At 43.0% G+C, this 23,113-nt stretch overlaps 1 protein-coding gene across 1 annotated transcript in view; it reads left to right on the forward strand.

Moving 5' to 3' along the window:
• The window catches only part of chd7 (chromodomain helicase DNA binding protein 7), a 72,204-nt gene that overhangs the window by 15,926 nt on the left and 33,165 nt on the right, over window positions 1–23,113 (forward strand). The window contains 7 exon segments of the mRNA XM_034612999.1: window positions 101–1,701; window positions 2,458–2,786; window positions 8,863–9,326; window positions 19,331–19,475; window positions 20,260–20,388; window positions 21,405–21,470; window positions 22,846–22,901. Of these exon segments, the coding sequence (XP_034468890.1) occupies window positions 222–1,701; window positions 2,458–2,786; window positions 8,863–9,326; window positions 19,331–19,475; window positions 20,260–20,388; window positions 21,405–21,470; window positions 22,846–22,901 (2,669 nt within the window). The 5' untranslated portion in view covers window positions 101–221.

Below are 23,113 nucleotides of genomic sequence, written 5' to 3' on the forward strand. Positions count from 1 at the left end.
TTTTGTTAAATTGTTGACTTAGTAAGATATTTTGTAAAAAGTAGGCTTAAAATAACTACATTATAGAAAATACTCAATACTATACTTACTGTCTCTACAGGAACTGTAATGAGGACCATGGAGTAACACGCTCCAAATTAGCAGCTATCTGATTAGCTCCTCACTGCACACCATACCTTCCTCCATCTAGTCCCCTCCATCTGTGGGCCCCCCACCCAGCCATGGCGGACCCGGGGATGTTGAGTCTATTTGGGGACGATGCAGGGCTGTTCTCAGATGGATTAGATGGTTTAGGAGGCTGCTTTCCTCAGCAGCCTGCCCCTGGCCAGTCCAACCCCCTAGCTCAGCAGACTAATCCCTCTCTGAACCATGAGCACCAGGGAAACAGGGGTTACCACCAGGGGATGATCCATGCCGCTGGGAGTGGCCCAGGGCAGCCTAAATTGGGGCAAATATACGACCACGGCCCCTACACAGGCTACGATCAATCTGGTGCACCTGGAGGACGAATGATGGCCCAGAATGGTCCCAGCCAGGGGACACCAAATGTGAATGTGGCCATGAACGGCATGGCTTCCCACTACCATAATAATCCAGCTAACTCAAGTAACCCCCACCACGGGTACCCAGGTGAGGCTGGGGCAGGAGGAGGTGGGAGTGGAGTTTGGGGCCAGCAGCCGCAGCCGCAGCAGCAGAGCAGATCAGCGTATCAGCAGCCTCCAACACAACCAGGGGGCGGCCCCAATCAGATGGCAGGCTACCAGATGTCTCAAGGCAACTATGGTGGGATGCAAGGCCCACCTACACCCAATGCAGCTCGCATGAACCAACACTATCCACCACAGAGCATGGCACCAGCTCCTGCTCAGGACCCATCTCACTACATGGGACATGTTGGAATGGGAGGGGCCCAGATGAGACACCCACAGCCCCAACCAACACCCCAGGTCTATCCCAACATGGGTCACACACCCCAATACCCACACTCCCCCTCCCGACAGCCTGCGCATACCCACCAGCACCAACAGGGTATGGGTGGGTTTGGGGGAGGCCAGTACCCTGGGTATCAGGCCCAGTATGGAGCCATTGGACCTGGGATGGGCCAGAGTGCTAATACTACAGTCAGTACTAACACCGGCCAGGCATTGGGACCGGGGCAGCTTGGTCAGAGGTTTAACCATGGATCAGGCCCAGCAGCTGGGCAGCAGGGGCAACGATATCCCCCTGCACCACCACACCAACCACAGCCACTTCAAACCCATTCTGCCCCTATGCAGCAGCAGACAGGACAGCAGGGCCAGCCTATGCACCCTATAAACCACACCCAGCACCCCCAGAATGCGCCCCAGTCCCAAAATCAACCCCAGTCACACATTGCACCCCCAGCTCAGGGATCTTACCCCTCCCCCGCATCCATGTCCCCCATGCGGGTTTTGGGAGCCCCAACGCCTCCTCCCCAACAGGGCAGACCCCCTAGCGCAGGACTAGCTGGGCCCCCAGAGGTTGCAGGGTACACAGCCCTGCAGTCTCCACCCAATGCTATGCCCCATCCACAGAGAACTCCCCAAAACCCTTTATCTGCCCCCCAACACCAGCAGCCCCACAACATGCCCCCCAATGCAGGGCAGATATATCCCAGTATGGGGCCGCAGCGTGGTCAACAAATGGGCCCAAATAGGCCTCAGCTCCAGCAACAGCAAGGTAAGCACCAGAATGTTAATGCTGCTCTATGTTGCTTTTATATGGGTCTCACTTTGTTCTGTTTATTGGTGCCTATTCAAGCATTTAAACTACTTTAGAGCAGATGCAATTTACACTGTGAAAAAATTGTTAGTTAATTGAATACTGAGAAATGATAACAAGACAACTGACATTTGGTGTTTACATACCCTGTATCATGTTTGAATTAAGACTAAGATTGACATAAGGACAAGGGGTATCTGGCAACATTGTGTGTTGCCAGATGATAGGGTTGAACGATACAGCAAACTGAGAACTGTTATAAGGATCTCTTCAGGGCACAGATGATATTACATGCTGTAGATGCAGTTGCACCCACTGTATACAGTACATTTAAACACAGTTTGACTAGGGATCAACAAGACACTCTTAAGTTACTTACCTCTAATTGATCCCACAGGTACACAAGTGAATTACTGAAGTAATTTAGAAACATCCATGTCATTACACTTTCCAGTGCTTGCAAAAAGCAAAATAATCTTTGTACTCTGTTTTTGTTACTTATTAGAAATTTACTTTCTGCAGACAGTTGTCAATTACAGTACTTTATAAAAGCTTTTGGTGATTGTAAGATTGATACAAAAAGGAATGTGAGTACTGGCACTGTACTCACCAGCAGTGTCTGTTGATGGACAGGAAGTGAAACACATTGTTACTGGCATTATACTTTAATACAGTTAGGGATGATATTGTGGTGTTCTCCTCCTCTACTCCCAGGACCTCATGAAGCTCCAGTCAGCCAGAGTGGAGACCAGCGTATACTCCAGGCACAGCAGCAGGCCTCTCGAGGTGGGCAGCCCCTGCAATCCGCTTCCTTGGGTTTCCAGGGTGCACCTGTCAGTCAACATGGAGCTCCAGCCTCAAACCAGGGCTTGGCGCCACCCACCCAGAACGCTCAGACACAGCACACACACCTGCCCCCCCACCACCTGCAGAGCACACCCCCACAATCTAGCCAGGGATCCAACCCATGGGCGTCCACATCTACTGCCCCTCACCCACTCTCCTCACCCCCTCTTACTCCACAAAAAGTGCCTCACGTACAGGTGAGTCTCCGTCAAACAAACCCTTTGATGTGATAGCAAATCTGTGTGTGTGCGTGTGTGTATGTGTTTGACAGAGATGAAAACTCTGCATTTGTTTTCATGTGTGGGTGTATTTCATCTGAATGTTTATTTTTCATGTGGGTGGGGGAATGTGTGTGTTTGGAGTGCAAGGGAAGTGTGTGGTGTGTGCGTGCATAGATGTGTGTACGTGACATTTGAAAACACAGCGGTGCATTGGGCATGGGGGTTTTGTGTGTGTGTGTTCATATCAGCGTTTTTTCCTTTTTGTGTGTTCAGTCGGCCTTGTGTGTGGTTGTTTCCATGTGTGTGTGCGGTGAGGGAATAGATTTTTGCAGCTGTTTGTTTCCTGTGAGCTGCATATCCTGAGACACGTGTGCAATACACATACACACATACACACATGCATGCTCACACAGAGAGGCGCCACCAGCATAATCTCTCCTCCCTTTTGCTCCCACATCTCCCCCTCCTCTGTAGAGGAAACCTCCCTTCCTGTCTCTCCTTTCTCCCCGTCTCCTCTCTTTCCGCTCTCTCTCTGCCTGTCTGTCTGCCTGACTGGCTGTTTGTCTTATCCATTTCAGGGGTGTCATCTCTTAGTAGTTAATGTTGTGTAGCCGGATGTCCAGAGAGACAGACAGTTTAGGAAAGGAGGAGACTTTGAGTGGAAAAAAGCTGGAGGGTGATTAAGAGATTGGGGGAGGGGATAACACCAAGAGGAATGAAGTGGGAAAACAAGCAAAGATCTCAAGAGAGGGAGTCCAGGATCTCTAGCAAAGGAGACTAGAACGAGGGGAGTGCTGGTGGGAAGAGGTTAGCAGTTCTCGATGGCAACTTCCATGTTTGTGTGTGAGCGTGCACAGTCACCGCTGCCTGTGTCACGTGCCCTTGGCTTCCATTAGCTTGTTTTGTTGCTCAAAGCCCCCTTTCTCCACTGACCCATTCACACACAATAGCTGCCCTGTGGCCCCACACACACACACACACACACACACACACACACACACACACACACACACACACACACACACACAGAGATCTAGTCTCCTTTTCTCTTCCATTCTTGTCCACACTACTCCCCTCTGCTTGCTTACCAGCCCCCAACCCACCACCAAGCCTGCGTTGTTGCATTTTTTTGGTTGACATTTCAGCCATCACACTTAATTTATCCAGCACTTCTGACCTAGATGGCAGGTTGACTGGTGAGCCCTGGTCCTCGCCTGGGCAAGTTGCGTGCGCCGCCCTGACTCTAGCTGCAGGCCCGGCAGCCCCCGTCATTACCCACACATGCACACACACACACACACACACACACACACTCTGACTCTGTGGCTTGAGATGGTGTGGTCAGAAATGGGATGGCAAATGTGCTTAGAGAAATAGGATAGCCTATCTAGAAGAGTACTCAGATTGTATGTGTGTTATTGTGTGTCTGTCTGCAGCACAGGAAGGGAGTTCTCTCTGAGCCTCATGATGCACTTGTTAGAAAGAGCCACACACCCCAAGCTGGCCAGTCAGTCATGATGACTGTATGTCTGGTACTCTAAGCTCCATCTGTTCACTAAGCATGGTTATTACACATGCACGCACACATGCGCACGCGCGTCTTCGTCAGCAGCTCAAGGTCACAGCTCTGGCAGAGTGCTGAGCTGTGACCTTTATTCTACATCTCACGCACACAATGTTGCGTGCCGCACTCTAGCTGACATATAACATGCCTCTCCCGCCCCTCCCCCCGCTCATACACGCTGTCAGTGAGGTGCCGTACCATCCATCTCACCACGGCTCTGCAGCTTCGAGGACATGATTCTCTGAGAATTTAGTGTCCTTGTTTGTGTGAATCTCATCAAATTGAAAGTGCTCATCACTTGTTAACATAATGCTTATTTCTGTCTACATTTCATAAGAAATCAATGTTGGTTGTGTCATCTGCCCTGTCTGGACAATGGATGCCTTAATAGTAATTAAAGTGAAAACCACCTATAGAGCGTCACAGCAGATCAGTTTGGCTGCATCCTTGTCATTAAAGATGACACAGATAATTCTCTTTGGGTATAAATGTCACCAGAATGTGTGGTCACCTCACCAAGCTAGTTCTTAGTAAGCTGATTCATCTCGGTTTTTGGTGATTGAGTGATTTTATTGGAAATCCCACCTCACCTCAAGAGCTAAGACAGGCAGCAGCCACTACCAGTGTCTAAATGAGGAGGGGGTATTTTCTTCTTTACACACACTTAATGGTTTAGATGTTGTAGGCCAAACAGTTGCCTGCATGATTTGAGTGAGATCTAAGCTTTCAACATGTGCAATATCTGTAAGCTCAACATACACATTTTTTTAATAGTATAAGAAAACAGTGTGCAGTACCTACCCCACAAGTTCATAACTCATTGGCCATCTCATAGACTGGTAAACAGAATTCAATTTTGCTTAAAGTTGTTTGAATCAAAATTAAACTGTACCTTTTTTAGAAAAGCTGGTTAGAATGGTAAATGGTCTGTATTTATATAGTGCTTTTCTAGTCTTGCTGACCACTCAAAGCGCTTAACAGTACAGTTTTACTTTCACCCATTCACACACGCATCCATACAGTGCATCTATGTGCAGCACTTTTCTCTATAACAATAACAATACACTGAAAAGTTAAAACAATAGAATAAAAGCAAATAGAGAAATTGATATCAACATGAAAATGCATAAATGATATTGAAATGTTTATGCCCTTGTGCTTATAGTGGTCCTCTTATGAATCATAGAAGTCTCTACCACTTTCACACTATAACCTTATCAACAATTCTGTATTGGAATTGGTCCAAAATTATGGAGAATCAGGGATTAGTTGAGTCCCATTTTTCAATTCACACCACACAACCCTTTAGTCTACATTTCAGATTTAGCATCTGTCTACCTATATGTACAGTGCAATGGCCCAAAGCTGGTCCTCTAAAATGTAATCAAGCTTCAAGAAGGGAACGAGTGAAGATAATAAAATGTAGTCACTGGACAAAAATCATTTCATGCAAGGGATGAATTCAGTCTAATATTACAAGGCATTCAACTTCTGCATGGCCTGACAGACTAATCACCTTTTTTTTTTTTTTAAACCAAGACAATCATAAAATACCACAATGAGTTGTTGCTACTGCTGCTGATGTGTTTATTTCAGAAATGATCAAATTGTCTTAATCAGGATTAAAATGGAAAACAAAGCCTTTCATCTTAGTATGTGCACAACAGGAAGTGGGAAAACAAATGGAGGCCAGAGTTGAAAGCAAAGTCAACCAGGTCTGGTGGTGTTGGATCTGTCTTCTAGACCTCGTTCAGGCCCAGTAGTAACATCTCTCCTGGGTGATCTGATCAGGACGTTCTCTCTCTCTCTCTCTCTCTCTCTCTCTCTCTCTCTCTCTCTCTCTCTCTCTCTGAGATGGGGTAACCATAACTTAGTTTTCACAGACACAAATGTTTGTTTATTTGCATATAAAGCAGGGAAATGAGTTCCAAGCACAAGTGGTCACAAGAGACACATTCAGGCCGCATTTTAATGCTAGGTGTGAACAGAAAAACCTAAGACTGTCCACATGTGATCGGATGTCTCATGAGGGATGTTAATACCAGGTTTGAACAGGGCCCTAGATTAATGAGCCTGACCACATCATAATTTACTGAATGTTGTGAGATATTTAGCAGCGGCCAGTTTTGGATGGGATGGAGGAAGAACTGGATGGATGGACAGAGTGAGGGGAGAAGCTGAATAAAAGATAACGTGATTTCCTTTCACCCCATCCCTGGGGAGACTTAAGTGTGTTTTCCTGACAGATTTTCAGCCTTCATCTTACTCTTCTTTCTGCTCCCACCTCCACCCTCAACTTCTATACTCACCTTCATCCTCACTCTGTCCTCCATCCTCCCTCTGTGGTGATCGAAATGGCACTTGAACCTCTTCCCCTCCTCAGTCTGTCGTATTCACCATTGAGATGTTCTGTATGGATCTTGTTATTAAATTCAGTTATTGGTGCTTCAGTGGAGAATGATGAGATTTTTCATCCCTGATGGAGAACTGCATTTAACCCAGTACAAGTAGGCACACTGGCATGTTAACGTCACTCTGCAGAACACCAAACCTGACGCAGGACTCCAGGGGGTGTGTGTATTTGTGATTGTGTAAACACTTTGTGTTTCTCCATTGTCATTTGTGATTGATTATCTAGGAAGCTTGGGAGGAGGACTGATTTATCGCTGGCTACGCATTCCCCTCATCTGTCTCTCTCTCTCAGATTGTCGCTCTCCCCTACCTACAACACACACACTCACACAGACTATTTGTGTTACTCAATGGCACAGTTTACATGGGTGTCAGCAGGTGTTTGTGTGCAGGGGTTTGTGCGATGTTTGACCTTGCAGTTGGGTGTGTGAGAGAGTACATTAGCATTCTCTTGATGGAAGTGGACTTCCAGTTATAGCTCCCCAACTCTTTCCTCCTCCGTATGAACACAACCAAGCTGTGCGTGTGTGTCGAGGGGAGCTGCTGCCATGGCATTTTGCTTTAAACTTGCTGATGCTCACACACACCTCATTGACACAGTTTTACACACAGCACAAGTGCACATGCACACACACTCTCTCAAAGGCATAGTCTCTCGCTCTAGTATGATACATGCGCACATACTCCCTCGTTGTGCCTTTTTGAAGTATGGAGATAATTTATTCGTGTCATGATGCCTGATTTCCCATCTGCTACTGGGACCCTGAGCAGCTGGAGAGAGAGGAAGCGGGAGGGAGGGAGGGATAGAAGAGAAGGAACGGGAGGAGAGGCAGCTGGAGAGGCTCCCAACAGCTGGTAACCAGTTTCCTGTCACAGAAAGCTTACTTGGGAGCAATGAAGAGGAGGTGGAGGACGAAGGAGAGAGGATTTTAGTCCACAGAAGAGCAAAGGAGTAGGAAAAATTAGGTGTCAGTTGGTTTGTTTACTGAGGTTAGCCCTGCTGGAGGAGGAGGCAGTTGCGGGGAGGGAACCGTAGCAACAGGGAGTCCTGAATAGAGGGGGGAGGTGGCAGAGTTGTTCATGGATGAAAGGAAGGAAGGAAGGATGGATGGATCGTTCCCTCCCCCCCTTTGCTCTGTAATCCTCCATACTGACATATCAACCTTCACCCTGCAGAAAGTATAGCAGCACTGGCTGAAAAGCTGGCACACTTCACCCTACGCTGAAGTAAAACTTAAGCAGACATGCTTCATGGCACATATGCTCAGGCTAATCCACATTCATTGTGGTTTAATTTAGGGCTGATACTGTCAATTGATTAGTCAGTCAAAAGAAAACTAATTGGCAGTTAACTTTTAATTGTTGATTAATAGTCATGTAATTTCTTAAGGCAAAAAATTGTAACAATGCTGGTTCCTGCTTCTCCAATTTTAATTCTTTTCTGACTGGAGACTGTTAAAAAATAAATGTCTTTACTATGTTTATAGTAAACAATTAATTAATTAATCAAATATATAAACTTTGCAGTTGCTTTTTGTTTTTGACATAAAATATTTCATAGAATTTCTTTATTTATTATAATTAATGCAGATTGTTTAGTCTATAATAAGTAATATTTCATGTCATATAATTTTAACTTCCCTATGCTCATGTTAACATCTTCAAACCACTTGTTTTATATGGCCAATCATCTGAAACCTAAATATATTCTCTTTATGATTAAATGGGAAACAAATTCTGAATCTCCACAATTGAATTGCACACTTTTAACAAATGGGAGACATACTATATTATCAAGTATTGCACATTTTTCTGTCAATTGCCAAATTTTTTCCCAATTGGAAGTGGTTAGCCACGTCTGAGCCGGCCCACTTTGTGGATTCCAGTTTCTTTCAACAAATCTCAGCTAATGTCCTAGCTGAAAGACAATTACATACTGTTTATCTGTGAAGTAGGTCGCTTTTAATGGGTGATTTTTTTATCTTTATCTTATTTTAATTAACATGTGTTTTGAGTATGATTTAAAGTTGTGTTATAACTCAGACTAATGGATATCTTTCTCACCCATTTCCCCAGCATTCCCCCACGGACCCGTCAGGCGATGCCTCAATGATGGTTACTGAAAGGCCGACCGTTTGCGCTGGTGTGCCCAGCCAGCCAATCAGCACAGAGCAGCCCAACAACCAGGAGACCAAGCCAAAAAAGAAGAAGAAAAAGAAAGCAAAGGTAGTGGATGAAGAAGACGAGGGAGAGAAGAAGGCAGGAAGAGGAAGCGCAGAGGTAGACTTGATGTCAGAATTTACCAGATCAGGAAGTGAGGCAGGTGAACAGGTTACTGGCACAGGAATTGTAGAGGGAAGTTCACCAACGGTGGAGGAGAAGAAAAAGCGGAAAAAGAAACCAAAGGAGAAGGCAGAGGTCAAGGAGCCCAAAGAGCCCAAGACCCAGAAGACGCCTAAAATGCCCAAGACCCCCAAAGATCCCAAGGAGAAGAAAGCCAAGAGCTCCATGCCCAAGACCAAGCCCCCCAAGAAAAACAGGTAGGAACATCATTGCTTGCAGATTGTGTGCATGTGTGTTGACTAAATTACTCGCGTATAAAGACAGTTGAACATGTCGAAACTTTCCTCAGCTGGCCTTTTTGGTAATTAGATGTAAGATTTGATGCAGCAACAGTTTGGAAGTAACCAAGAAACAAACTAGATCACTTACACATGTGGCCAACCAGGGGGAACCAATTTGGTCACAACCTCCTGAGCTGGGAAAGACCTTAATACCACAAACTATTTGTGTGTATGTGTGTGAGTTAGTGAAGCAAAGAGGATAGGCTGCTAGACAGAAGGATCTGAGGATGACTCACATTTTTTCTGGATCTTGATCAACAGGGTTAAAACTTCTGTCAGATTGGGGACATGTGGAAAGCATTATCATCTGATATCTTTCACCACCATGTCTGAGATTAGTTTAAAGAACTGACAAAAATATCATTACACATGTTCAATGTGAAATTTGCTGATTTTTGCCTTGAGTGGACAGTGGCTGCTTGTACCATTAGTGTAAAAAAAAATGTATGTGATGATACCTGAATAAGGGGATGTCAGATCACGATCTGGGGGGCATATATTAATCGTTCATTAATCATAATCGAGGTAAAATTTTGAAATAATCGTGATATTGATTTGAAGTCATATTGCCCAGGTCTACAACTAGTGTTACACGGTATACGTATACTAGAAAGGTATTGCGATACCCAGCTGTTAAAGGTCTAGTGTGTAAGATTTAGGTGAGAGGGACTACTGCCTTTCTGAGGTTTCTGGTATAACTACAGTATTTACTTGTATAAAAGTAGTCCTGTGTACTCAAATAAATACCAGTACTATGTTGGGGTGCGAGAGGAGCACAGCTGCTGTGTGCGTGGGGTCTGAGTGTTTAAATACAAGCCTCCTCCCACCAAAATTCTGGAAACTCATACTGATCACGTTTTCCCGGTCTATGAAAAGACCCAAAATTGCTATGATCAGCTCTTTTCAAAATTGACTCAAACCCGGAAAACAAGATGCCAGTAGCACCACCACTACCATATGACATCAGATGCCTTGCCAAATAGAAACACTACCATCCAGTGCATTAGAGAGGTTAATGTGATTCATGTATTCAATAATTTAGTATGACTCGCGAAGGATGTATGCAAAGGGAAATGGGCCTTGATTGGAAGATGGTTCCCCACTCCTGGTGTAGAAGGTGTAATTATTTGGAGATTCAGGTGTTTTGTTTATTTCAATAGAATATCACTGTTTTGGAAGGGGTGCACATTTTCTTGCTGAACTTGCTGAGTAAGTGATGATTGCGTTTATCAAGGGAGTCAGAACCTGGACTAAATGTACTCCAATCATTGCATTCAAAATACCCTAGTATTGTAGTGTCAACTACGGACCAGGACCTGACAGATTTGGATATTTTCTTTTTGGATTTAAGCTTTTATCTGCATTTTGGTGTAAGGAGTAACAAATTGTGAATCGGATTTCCCCAGTGGAACCCCTTGAGAATGTATGATGCAATGATGTGGCTGTGACCCAATATTTTGTTTTCTATGCTAATTAACTTGTTGCTTGTAGTTGAGGAGTTTTGTAGGGTTGAAATCGCCAAACACAATGACAAATGCAAAATTGCAACTCATACAAGGGAAGCAAATTGTTATTAGGGGTAATCTGGTTCATCATTTTATCCATTTTGTTTTTGAAGGATTGTGAGTTAAATATCAGTGGTGAGGGCTGATAGGGCTGTCTCCTGTACCTGGAGAGGACCCTAGTTCTCTGCCTGCCTGTGCTAGGTGTATTTCCCCTGGGTGGTGATACAGTGTTGTTGACATCCTCTATCCCCTGGAATGTTGGCAGATAGTAACACATCACCAAATGTAGTCCTGTTGATGTACAGCAACTCCTGATGGCTGTGTCTCTGTAGAAATTATGCTTCCTTGATACCACAGAGAAAAGTGCTAGACACAGCAGTGAAGCAGGTACTGGGGAAAACCTCAAGGCAAACTTGGGTAAAACTAATTACGCTGAATTAACCTTGTTATAAAATTGTCTCCTCCTCTTCGACAGTTTCGATGTCTACACTTTTCATTAAGGAGGCATCTGTATTATAATCAATGTTAGATGAGGTGGAATTGCAGCACCACAAATCTGGATCTGTCAGACCACATCTGGAGGTGATCAGGCTCACACTGATCAGATCTCAGCAGGTCAAAAAAATAATCTTAATGAAACTTAACAAGATGAAAGATCGGCTGACTTCCTCTTTTCTTCTTATGGTGACATTCACTGCAGTGTTTCCACGTACGACTCCCAGTGCACGTTTCTGCTCTGAAACAGGAATAAAGAAGGAACCAGACAGTGTGCACACTGAAGATCACACTGGAGCTCCTTGCAACAGAGGAATAAATTATCTCAGGATCTGATGGCAGGATCAGTTCGTTTATGAGTTAGATCTGTTTGTGACTGTTAAACACCTTCCATTTAGATAGATCACGGGGATAGTGTTGAACTTGATGAGTAGACTATAGTCCAGCTTGATCAAACTTCCTAGCACTTAACGGTGTTTGTTGATATCAGCTTAAGTTCACTTTGTTGACTCAAAGCTCTAGTCTTATCCATGTTTTCTCTCAATCTTTCTCTCTGGCTATTCTCACCTCAATTTCCTTGGCAGATCTTTTCTCCATTCATCTTACAGTTTGTCAGAGATACTTTGGCCAAAGCAATGTGAGTTGAGAGCATCTGTGTATGATGAAGTCAGAGGTGTTTAAATTGTGATGGGGGAAATTTGATCAGACTGAGAAATGTGTCTGAAAACGCATTCACCTAAAACAAGCGCATATAGATAACTTGGTCTCTCTCGCTCTCTCTCTCTCTCCCTCCCCCCCCCTAGCCTTTAGTGTCAATCCCCTCTTGTTCCTCTCAGCCCCTTTTATCCTGAGGAAGAGGGAGGGCCAAAGCAGCAGGCAGGGGTCAGAGCTGGGGGAGGAGTGTGTGCGTGCACACATTCATCGGCCATTGGAAAAGAGTCGGGGGAGGGGAGTGGGGAACGTGGGAGACCTGGAGTGAGGCAGTGAGGGGCCGGCCTTTTGTGTTTATGTGCATGCGTGTGTTGGAGGAGGAGTCGTTGGTAATCTTTGTGGCAGAAAATGGCGTCTAATGATAATGAAGGCCATGCTGCTGACCACTCCGCAGCCACAAGTGTGTGAGTGAGTGAGAGAGAGACACAGGGTAAAGGAAATCTGGGGGAGGGGGAGTTCATTCTTAGACCTGTGTGTGTGTGTGTGTGTGTGTGTGTGTGTGTGTGTGTGTGTGTGTGTGTGTGTGTGTGTGTGTGTGTGTGTGTGTGTGTGTGTGTGTGTGTGTGTGTGTGTGTGTGTGTGTGTGTGTGTGTGTGTGTGTGTGTGTGTGTGTGTGTGTGTGTTGGTAAACTAGCTCTTATCTGGTGTCAGGCTTTCCTCCATCTTGAGTGGCGGCCTGCAGCTCCCAGGTTAATTTAGCATAATAATGGCTGCTGGCCATTCACTGCTACTCTAAAATGGTGGACTGCTGCAATCAACTATCTTTTCTTTTCTTCATTCTTTCTCCTCCTTTCCTCTCCCTCCAATCCTACGTCGTCTTGTTGAAGAGGAGTGAATCCTTTCATTTCTTCAGCTTCACCACACCTTCCCGATCTTCCCTTAGTCTGTCTCATTCAATAAGAAGTGACGGTTTGTTTTATACATTCAATTGTACCATGCTGTCTTTTGCACTTAAGCATATTCAATTTCTATTTATTGAATGAAGTTTGGTATTGCTCTCATTGAGTTGAGCTTTCTTATTATTCATGGTTCATTAGTTACTGGAAAGTCATGCAGTTTGTTTGTAGGTCTCTATGATATATTTATGTTGAAGTCCCTTAGAGTTAAATGTTGCTTTTTATTTTAAATAGTTGCTTTTTGTTGCTTTTCTTGTAGCCGGACTTGAATTTAAAGAGTTTGGACCTTTTAACGCAATTTTCAAAACCTTCACTCTTGGTATAGAGAGAACCCTCTGTAGGGACCACTAACCCACATGTTCCATTGCATATTTGGGGGATTTATGCAAGATTTCCACCAGTGGGTGGAGAAATAAACCCCCAAAGCTCAGTTTCATGTGGCCCATACCACGCTACACTATATCTGTGTATTTGCATCTCTGTATGAACAAATAAGCAACTGCAAACCAGACTGAGGCCTTCCTTTAATTGGTGGAACAAGGATGTGAGGCCATACTGTTAACCCTTTGAACACAGTTTTCACTTCCTTTATTTGCAGTTTGTTGCACTGTCACCCCAAATCATGTACGTTAGCTCTGCATTTTCAAAACTAGAACGGTTCTTAGTAGAGTGCATACAATCTGCCAAGGCCCAACAATCTCCTTATGAAACCAAATTTGACTCACTAGAACAAGATTATTATTTGGATCTGCACCAAATTGCACACACTCAAAAATATCAGTCACCCAAATATGCAAGATTTTTTTATATTCATGAATTATTCTCTGACAAATCAAGGAAAATATTGAAAAACTCCCTATCTCACAATGTTAAATAATATAGGGGGGAAATTCTGGATCTGCCCCCTGATTTTGAGCCACACAAAAATTGAATGGATTCTTTCCTTATCCAAGATTCATGGTAATGCACTTTGTAGCTTTTGCATAATCTTGCTTACAATCAAACCAATCAACAGATCTTTGCAGAGGTAATCAGTTGAGGTAGACACAAATGCCAACAGTTCACATGTCTGTGGTAAAATACAAAAATTGAAAGTGTTTCTGCATCCCTGGCATATTGGACCCATATTCTACTTTTTATTACTATGATAAAATATATTGATATTATATAAACGAAAAGGTTCACCATTGTTGTTTTCACATTTGAGATGCGTTTATATTGAGGGAGTCTTTCATTGTGATGGGAACAAATATCAAGTATAACGTTGTAGTAGATTAAGACTTGGCTGTGGGCCAGCTGCTCCCCCCCCCCGCTGATTTTGTTCATTACGAGGCAGTATTGTTAGTTATTTTATATTCATCCATAGATGTATACTCTTGACTGATACTGGTTGTACTGCTGTCACTGGTAGTAAGTCCCACTAATTCCAGCTGTATGTATGTATGCGTGTCTAGGCAAAGTTCTCTCCCGTTTTTGGCACACACCTCTCCCCTCTTACCCATTTTTCTTCGCTCACCCAAACCGGTCAAGGCAGAAGGCAGAGTCTGGTACTAGAGGTACCTTCCAGTTAACGAGGGAGTTTTTTTCTCTTCACAAGTGCCAAAGTGCTGCTAATTGTCGAAAGCTGTTGGGTTTCTCTATCAATTTTAGGCCTCGACCTTAATATTTTGTGATGTGGCGCTTAAAATGTAACTGAATTGAATGCCTTTTATATTTATTCATTCATTTTTTGCCACTTTATAACCTTGTTTATATAAATGCTATACAAATAAAAGTTATTATATATTAAAATGTGCCTTGATGGAAAGAAGAGTTTGTGTCCGCTGTCTTGATCGTAAGAAAGTGACAATAATTGGACACATCAGATGCATTTACCACTATCAGTGTCAGTTGTTCAGAAAGGTGTGCCTATGAGAGCATTTCAGGCTGAACCAGGTGGTTGCCTCGGTCCTTCAGCTCACTCCTTTCCTTTGACCTTGCTTTCTTGCTCCATCCTTCTTTCCCCTTGCTCTCTTGCTTGCACTCCCTCTCTGTCTACCTCTCTCAGTGGAAGTACATCTATAAATAACTCAGCTCTCAGCTGCCACACCCTGCCCTGTGTGTGTGTGTGTGTGTGTGTGTGTGTGTGTGTGTGTGGATGGGGGTGAGATTTGTTTGCTGCACACATAAAGATGTCAGACATGCACACAGACACCTTGCTTTGTGCATGTGTGCAAATACAGCACTTTTTGTTCACGCGTAGAAGGTACTGTATGTGTTGCCTTCTGACCACTATAGCCACTGCCATTTTTGTGGTGTCTGTGTATATGGGGGCTCAGTGGTATGACTCATCACAGCAGCAGGTGTCCCTTACATCCCATCCTTCCCCCGTTCCTGGCTTCCTCTTCAATTTGTCTCTTTCCCTCCCCATATTTTACTCCACTGCTCTGCTTCCTGTCTTTCTTTTATCCTCCCTCCCCTGATGTATAATTAGACGTCTGATGTTGCATCAATTTAAATGCTTCACCTGTAGGCAGCAATTTTTATTAAGCTTTCCTATCAATATGATGACCTCTGTAATCACCTCACCTTATGCTGGACTTACATTTCAATTTCTCATTTAATTTCCTGATTTCTGTCAGGTTTTTTTCTGTAGCTGTTTCTAATTTTTCAGTTCAAGGCTGGATGAAATACACTTGAAGCTCATCTAGAGGTATTTTATTCTTTGATAAGGAAAATATTTTATTAAGGCGATGGCTGAGCTACATTCTGTTTGATATGGCAAAGTCCACTGTATTTTTAATTGCATCCTTGTTTGCATATTTTCTGTGATACCAGCTTTAACATGCTTCAGTTTCTAATATGGTATGCACAATATACCAGTGACTGTGACTTATTAAATATAGGCATAATTATTCATTGTATGTGGTTTTCATGTCTCTGGACATTTGAAAAGTTGGATATATTTTCACTGAGCTCAAAATCCTAACCAAACTTTGGTAAATTGCTGACTGTTACACAAGGTACATTTAGAATAAATAAATTGGTTATAAAATGTAAAAACACTGGTGTGCCACATAACCATATTGGCAAGCAAGTTAGTTAGCAAGCTTATTTAGGCCAATGTCGTGCCTCGCACATCTAGCTGACCATATCACATGGCTTGTTTCCTAAAAAGCAGCATGAGTCAATGACATAGAGCAGATCCTAATGAGTTATTCACATATTTAAAAGAACCAGCCTCCCAACTTCTCTTAGATCTGACTGAATTTGGTGTTGGATCGTGTAGCCATCAAGAGCTGTAGGAAACGTAAGATGAAATTACAGCAATTTACAATATTACCCAACATTTAGCTGAGACATGGTGAAAGAAATCAAACTGTCTGTAGTCAACTTAATTTATTTCTATTGGTGTTATAAAATGTGGGAAATGTACTGTAGGATATTAGTAAGCTTCCCAAAGTCTTCTGCAGTAGTAAATAAACTTGTAAGCTGTACACATAAATACATATACTGCTTTTGTCAGAGGCTACTTTCATATTGTTTAAAAATTGTGTTTTGAAACTAGAACAAACTGTCTGTGAGCCTTTCGCTATCACTTTTAATCCCTGTCCATACTAACATGCCTGAAAACGTATATCAAGTGACCATGCACGCACACTGGGCATGCACATACCGGTGTAAACAGGAAGGCATGTTCATGTTGGTGTACACTGGATGCATTTGGTTGTTGGTTGCAGGACTGTCGCATATTGTTAAAATAACAACTTGTCTCCAACACATATGTATCATGGTAAAATGCAGGATTTAACTGCAAAACAGCTGTTGGCAAAGACAACAGGTTCAGCAACGCTTGTAATTAGCAATGTTGCGTTCTACACTGGTAGCCGAGGCTGATACCAGTTGTTTTCTTCTGGGAGGCTGTCATGTGATGGGAGCCTGTCAAATCAGCAAAAGTTGCATCATGACCAAAAACACCCAATCAGCAAGTGGTTGTTTCCAAACATTTCCGTGTCGGCCTGTCCATACTAAAACACATCCCTGGAGTTTTCAAACCAAAATGTAGTAACAAGCAGCATTTTCAAAATTCTCCATTTTAGCGTCTCTAAAACTCCAGAGTAGTGTGGACGGCAGGCGTATTCGTAGCAAGGTTGATGCTTTTCAAGCCAAAACTTAGTAATGAGGATGTAGCCAGGAACAACAGAGTGGTCTATAACGGAGCTCAGAAGCATTTAAATTCCACTTAATAGCAAGATTGTTTTTAAAGCAACCTTTCAGAGGTTGTTGTGAAACAGGTTGATTCGTCCAACAGCTAAAGCATATTGGGATATATAAAGCGGACAGAAAAAGAGAGAAGGGTTGTAGAGTGGAGACAGCAGAAGAAAAGAGCGAGGAGATGGACTGAGCACAAAGAGTTAGAGAGATGGAGAGACTGAGAAGAAAAGTGAGCCCATGAAGACGCCAGGAAGAAGAGGGGGCAGAAGGCAGCCAAGTGGAGAAGTGTGTGTGTGTGTGTGTGTGCATGCATGCATGTATGTGTGTAGCCAGATGGCTCCAGCGTGTGGCGACCAGCCAGAGGAACAGGTGCAGGTCACATGACCAGCCGTTACCACGGAGATCGTGATTGCTCTTGGCGTGAGGATGAAAGGAGATGGGCCCCAGGGACACAGAGGGGGCGCAAGAGTAGGAGAGAGGGAGTGAGGCACAGAGCAGGAGAGAGGATGAGCGACATAGACACAGAGCAGAAGAGAGAGATATGCAGGCATACAGTACTGCAGAGGGCAAGACTTTAGTAAAGGCAACACACAAACACTTAAACTATTAAAGACATAACAGTTTAATTTAAGTTAGAAGATAATCTGTATGTTTGGTATTTTTAAAAAGCAACATTTTGTAAAGTGAACAGCAAAGGTGGCTTTGTGTCACAACTTCAGGTTGATCAAATACTCAAAAAACATTTATCTCTGCCTACTCTTGTTTCCTCTGTTGAAACCAACGTTAATGGTGAATTTTAATAAGATGTAACTGATTACTGTTAATTCTCTTAACTTTCGCAGTTAAGTTAAAGGCTGCAACAAAACCTGAGTTGTATCTGGTTAATGTGCTCCATGCAAGCCAGCTAGGCAAGATCATTTATGAAGCAAAGCAAACATCACCGCTTTCACTGCAGCAGAAAATAACGTAGGGCTTCTACTGAGGGTCTGATGCAGTGTTTTCAATGTACTTTCTAATCGGATGTTACAGAGATGTCATTAAAAATGGTGAAACTGGGACAGACTATATTTCCTTGAAGTTGCAGAAGAAAAAGGAAGTTAGATGTTGTTGATGTTGAACCTTCTCCCACTGTCTTGTGAACATAAGATATAAAATAATACACTGACAAGAAGATCAATGGCACCTTTGGGCTGAAATAACCAGGAACTCCTCTCCATATGGGCAGAGAACAGTGAAATAACAGCAGAACCTTTTATCAATGCTGAAACTTTACATTGAGTCCCAGCAGTGGGCAAGTGTCAAATGTATGTTTGTGTTTGTGCAGTCCAACAAAACCAACAGTGTCATTCTTAACCAGTGAAATAAACGTTGTGATCCATGTCACGTGGAATTCAGGAGTCTGAAACAAACCAGTTAAAGTTGAATCCAAACCCTCAATTCTTTTAATTTAATTTTGTATCTATGATGAGCTAAATTGGCTTCACTTGACTTCGCATAATATTTTTATGTTCATCTACTGGTCATTTGAATGAGGCCACCACATAGAGAGCACTGTGGCCGACTTAGTAAATGTGCAGTTTTCTTTTCTCCACACCACCAGTTGAAGAGTAGGTACAATTTTTATTGGGTGACTACAGCCTTAGTATGCACACACTTGGAGATGGAGCCAGCTCCGCTTTCTTTCCATGCCAGAGATTAGAGGAGGCCTGGGGGCCTCTCAACCCTTCCCCCCTCCTCTCTCTGGGGCCTCTCTCTCTGTCCCTCACTCTGTCTGTCTGCCTGTCTCTCTGGTTCTCATTCGCTTCCTGTCTCTCTCTCTCTCTCCCTCCCCTCCCTCTGGGCCCCCCTCGCTCTTCCTCTCTATATCTCTCTATCTTGCTACCTTGCTCCCTCCGCCTCCTCGCAGTCTTTCATCATATTAACCCCCTGTGTGCCAGAGCCTGAGGCATACTAATGATTTCTAAATGGGTAAATCAAACATGGCGACCACCCTGGGACAGACAGGCACACATACACACACTCGCACACACAAACACAAATGCCTTATAGTATGTAGAAGTGGTATCACTTTTTGTGTATAGAATAAAATATAGAAGTTTTTTTTTTTCTTTCATTGCAGCAGTAAGAAGGTGGAGTCAGAGGTCGGGCCTGGCACAGCTAAGAAGGATTCCAAGAGGAAGAGAGAGTCATCAGTCAGCGATGATGTGGAGGTGAAGAGTCCACCTCCATCGCCTCCTGAAGATGACGATGATGACGGTGTACAGGTACAAGACCCATACAAGGAAACGTACCCTGGTTTTTTATGCTATATTATATTTTCAGGTAGCACACAACTTATGAAATTATATAAAGTCATGGCTAATAATGCATTACAGTATAATAATTCAATTGAGCTCAATGCAAAAGAAGTGCATGAACCCTTTGCAGGTCGCGGAGTGTCTCAGCTTTTAGAGATCAAGGCACTGGGCCAAGAGGCATCTACTGTTTGTGGTGTAATACAGCAATGTTGAAAACCAAGCACATAGCCAAGTCAATGAGCAGCAACTTCTCAGTTGCTTAGTACATTTTTTTTGGCAACATTTTGCATTTCATACACAAATGCTTTTCCCTTACAGTTTTTAAAGAAATGCCATCAAGCAACTATTATTTATATATCAGTGGAGATTTTGGTACAGACAGGAGGAACAAGCATCACATAGCTCTATCATTTCTCAATCAGACCCATTGTTTATTTAACAAAGTAATGGTGGGACATGTAAACAGAGCATCACCTGGCTATTGGCTGCATAATAATGCTTGATACAGATCTGTAGGTCCCTATATCCATCTCTGACATGAGATGGATAGTGTGACATGGCATACAATGGTATTTTTACACACGTTTATAGATCTCTCCTTTTCAAGACGTTTGCTTCATTATTTATTTTTTTTATCAAGTGTGTACAGCATCCAATGCAAAGGTGATCTGTGAATTTTTTTGAAAGGCTACAAAACCATAACTGATAAACAGAACGTTGACTCTTTTGTGTCTCTTCCTTTGACCATCAGAAGCGTCGTTCCAGCCGCCAGGTGAAGAGGAAGAGGTACACTGAAGATCTGGAGTTTAGAATTTCAGAGGACGATGTCAGTGGAGATGACTCACAAACACCAAAATCCCCGTCATCATCCCAACAACAGGTACAGCTTGGATTTCGGTTTATACTGTACAGACAGAATCCGACAATAGATCTGATATATTTAATGATATTTTGTATATACAGAAAAAATCTATGGATGTGTCTACCATCAGATTTAGCCATCCCCTTATCTCTGTTATATCAGACCATTGTGGTTGATTAGTGAACTGGACTGCTTTCAGGCAAAAAGTAACTATTAAAAAAATTATTAAGTTATAATATCTGCCAATACACATTCCTCACTTTAAGTGTGTGTAAATGTTCTTAATTACATTTCTTCAATTTATTTCTGTATTACAATACATGTCAATAGTGTACAGTGCATGTTTGTCATTATTTAAAAAATGCTTTTAAAAAGCTAAATTTTCTGTCTTCATCTTTATCACATGAGATTAAGACTTCTCTCTCATTAGACAGTGAGTTAAAGCAAAACCATCAGGTTAAGATTATACTTTATAACCAGTTTCTGTACAGCTAGTGGTCTGTACATCCTTTTTGTCTTTTGCTAAATGAAAAATGTGCTTTGTAGAAAACTAAATAAGGTACTGGGAGTATTGCAAAGTCAAATAATTAGAGGTGTAATGGTTCACCAAAACCACAGTTAGTAGATTAACAAAATGTCTCGACATACTTGGGTCATCAGAGGTTCTGAGCTCTGGGTTATTATCCACCTTTATCAAGATAACCAAAATAATCAAATGAAACATGCATTTAAAAGACAATACATTAGCTGTTATGTAATAGTTACAGATATATAGCTTGAACTCAGCTTAGTTGGAATAATGATTAGTAATATAAACATGCCTCAGTGTTAATAGTGACATGAAAAATTTGTTTTGTAACATAAACCAAGTAGAGCTCAGCAGGTCGTGGTTGGGATATTGTAGTTTTATTGTCCTGTTTCTGCCTCAGTCTCAGAATCGCCACAAAACTATAAATCACGTTAAATAAGAAACGTAATTATATATCATATGTGATTTTTCTGGCCAACACTTTACTCATTTGGTGTGTTTCCAGGAAATGATTGAAGCTGAGGGGCCCATTGTGGAGAAGATCATGGTCTTGCGCCTCTCCAAAAAACAGGTGAGATACGTTGAGGGAGAGACACACAATACAACACAATACATCGAGAAATGCTCACATTGACATCCTGGCCAGAGTCATGGTTTACATCATCTGATTAGCCGCTCCACAGCTGGCCTAAGCAGATTACTCACACACATACGAAGACACACACAAGTATCTCAGACAGCATTCACTTGGTAAGCAGAGACAAGAGTTCTTGTATTTCAGTGTTTGGAGCTCTGAGTGTGTAAGAGAGGGTGTGTGTGTGAGAGAGTGTGAGTATGAGTGAATACCCGGCTTTGTTTTAGATGGCTTGTCTAAAGAAAGCTCATCCCTGAGCCAACACATGCGTGCACATACAGTCACCGGCCAACTTTCCTTTGCTAGCCAGCTGCCAACGGGTTTAAGCCCGCCCCCCCTTTACACATAAACAGACACACACACATTCTCACAGCTCCATTCAGAGTTGACCCTGGGTTTGGCACACAGCCAAAACCACAACGCTAGCTAGACCAGACACCAAGCTAGCATTTCCTCAGGCAAGGGGTGTGTGTGTGATTGATGATTCATGGCATTACAGTAGTAGTAGCAGCTTTGTGTGTGTGTGTGTGTGTGTGTGTGTGTGTGTGTGTGTGTGTGTGTGTGTGTGTGTGTGTGTGTGTGTGTGTGTGTGTGTGTGTGTGTGTGTGTGTGTGTGTGTGTGTGTGTGTGTGTGTGTGTGTGTGTGTGTGTGTGTGTGTGTGTGTGACACAGTAGTGATGGTGAATGAAAGTGAACTGCTGTGCTATAAGAGCTACTGTTTTGGTATTTCCCCTTTCTCACACACACTGTTATGTATGGAAATAACAAATATATTACTCATACACTTCTTTACCATAATCTGCGTCTGCCCTGAGAATATAAAGCAAAGTCGAGCCCATTTTACACTGCCTGTTCAAGGGAGGAATATAGCATATTTATTCCACCTTGCTGTTTTGTATAAAAGGTATAAACACAGACTGGCAGGTTTTGTAAATCTGCCTTTCAGCTGGCAGCGGTAGTAGTCAGAGAGTAGAATCGATGCCTGCGTAAAAGAGAGCCGGCATGGCGGGACAGGAGGCCAACAATGTAACACATCCCACACTGGGGGTGGCAATATGCCGGTTTGTTTGGTTCAGTGTAAACAAACAAGCATAACGAGGGGTCATTATGGCAACATACAGTAGCTGGGTTTCTGTAGAAAAGGGACTTTAGATTCAGGGATGACTGACATGCTAGTGTGAGACTGGTACCCAGTGCCACCTAACCAAGTCAACCACATGTTGTATAACAATGATGAGCCACTTCTGCTCTTGCGCCATGTAGTTGCTATATTTCCAGTTATTATTATTATTAACCCTTTTTTTCTTTCTAGCTGGAGGAGGGGGAGGAAGTGGAGGTGGAGGAGTTCTATGTCAAGTTCAAGGGCTTGTGAGTAAAACTACTTTTTCTCTTCACCGCTTTGTCTTTCACAAGAGAGCTCCCTCTTCTTTTAAGCCCATTTTGAACACACATGCCAGGGTCTCCATGGGCCGATAACTGTGAAAAGCTCGGAGCTTGTTTTAGCAATTTATTTGTGCTGCAGTTTCAATCACACATTAATAACACAGAAGTGGTTGTATCCTATGATACCACTAAAACAT

Source organism: Hippoglossus hippoglossus, chromosome 17 (assembly GCF_009819705.1).
Source record: "Hippoglossus hippoglossus isolate fHipHip1 chromosome 17, fHipHip1.pri, whole genome shotgun sequence".
Lineage (NCBI taxonomy): Eukaryota > Metazoa > Chordata > Actinopteri > Pleuronectiformes > Pleuronectidae > Hippoglossus > Hippoglossus hippoglossus.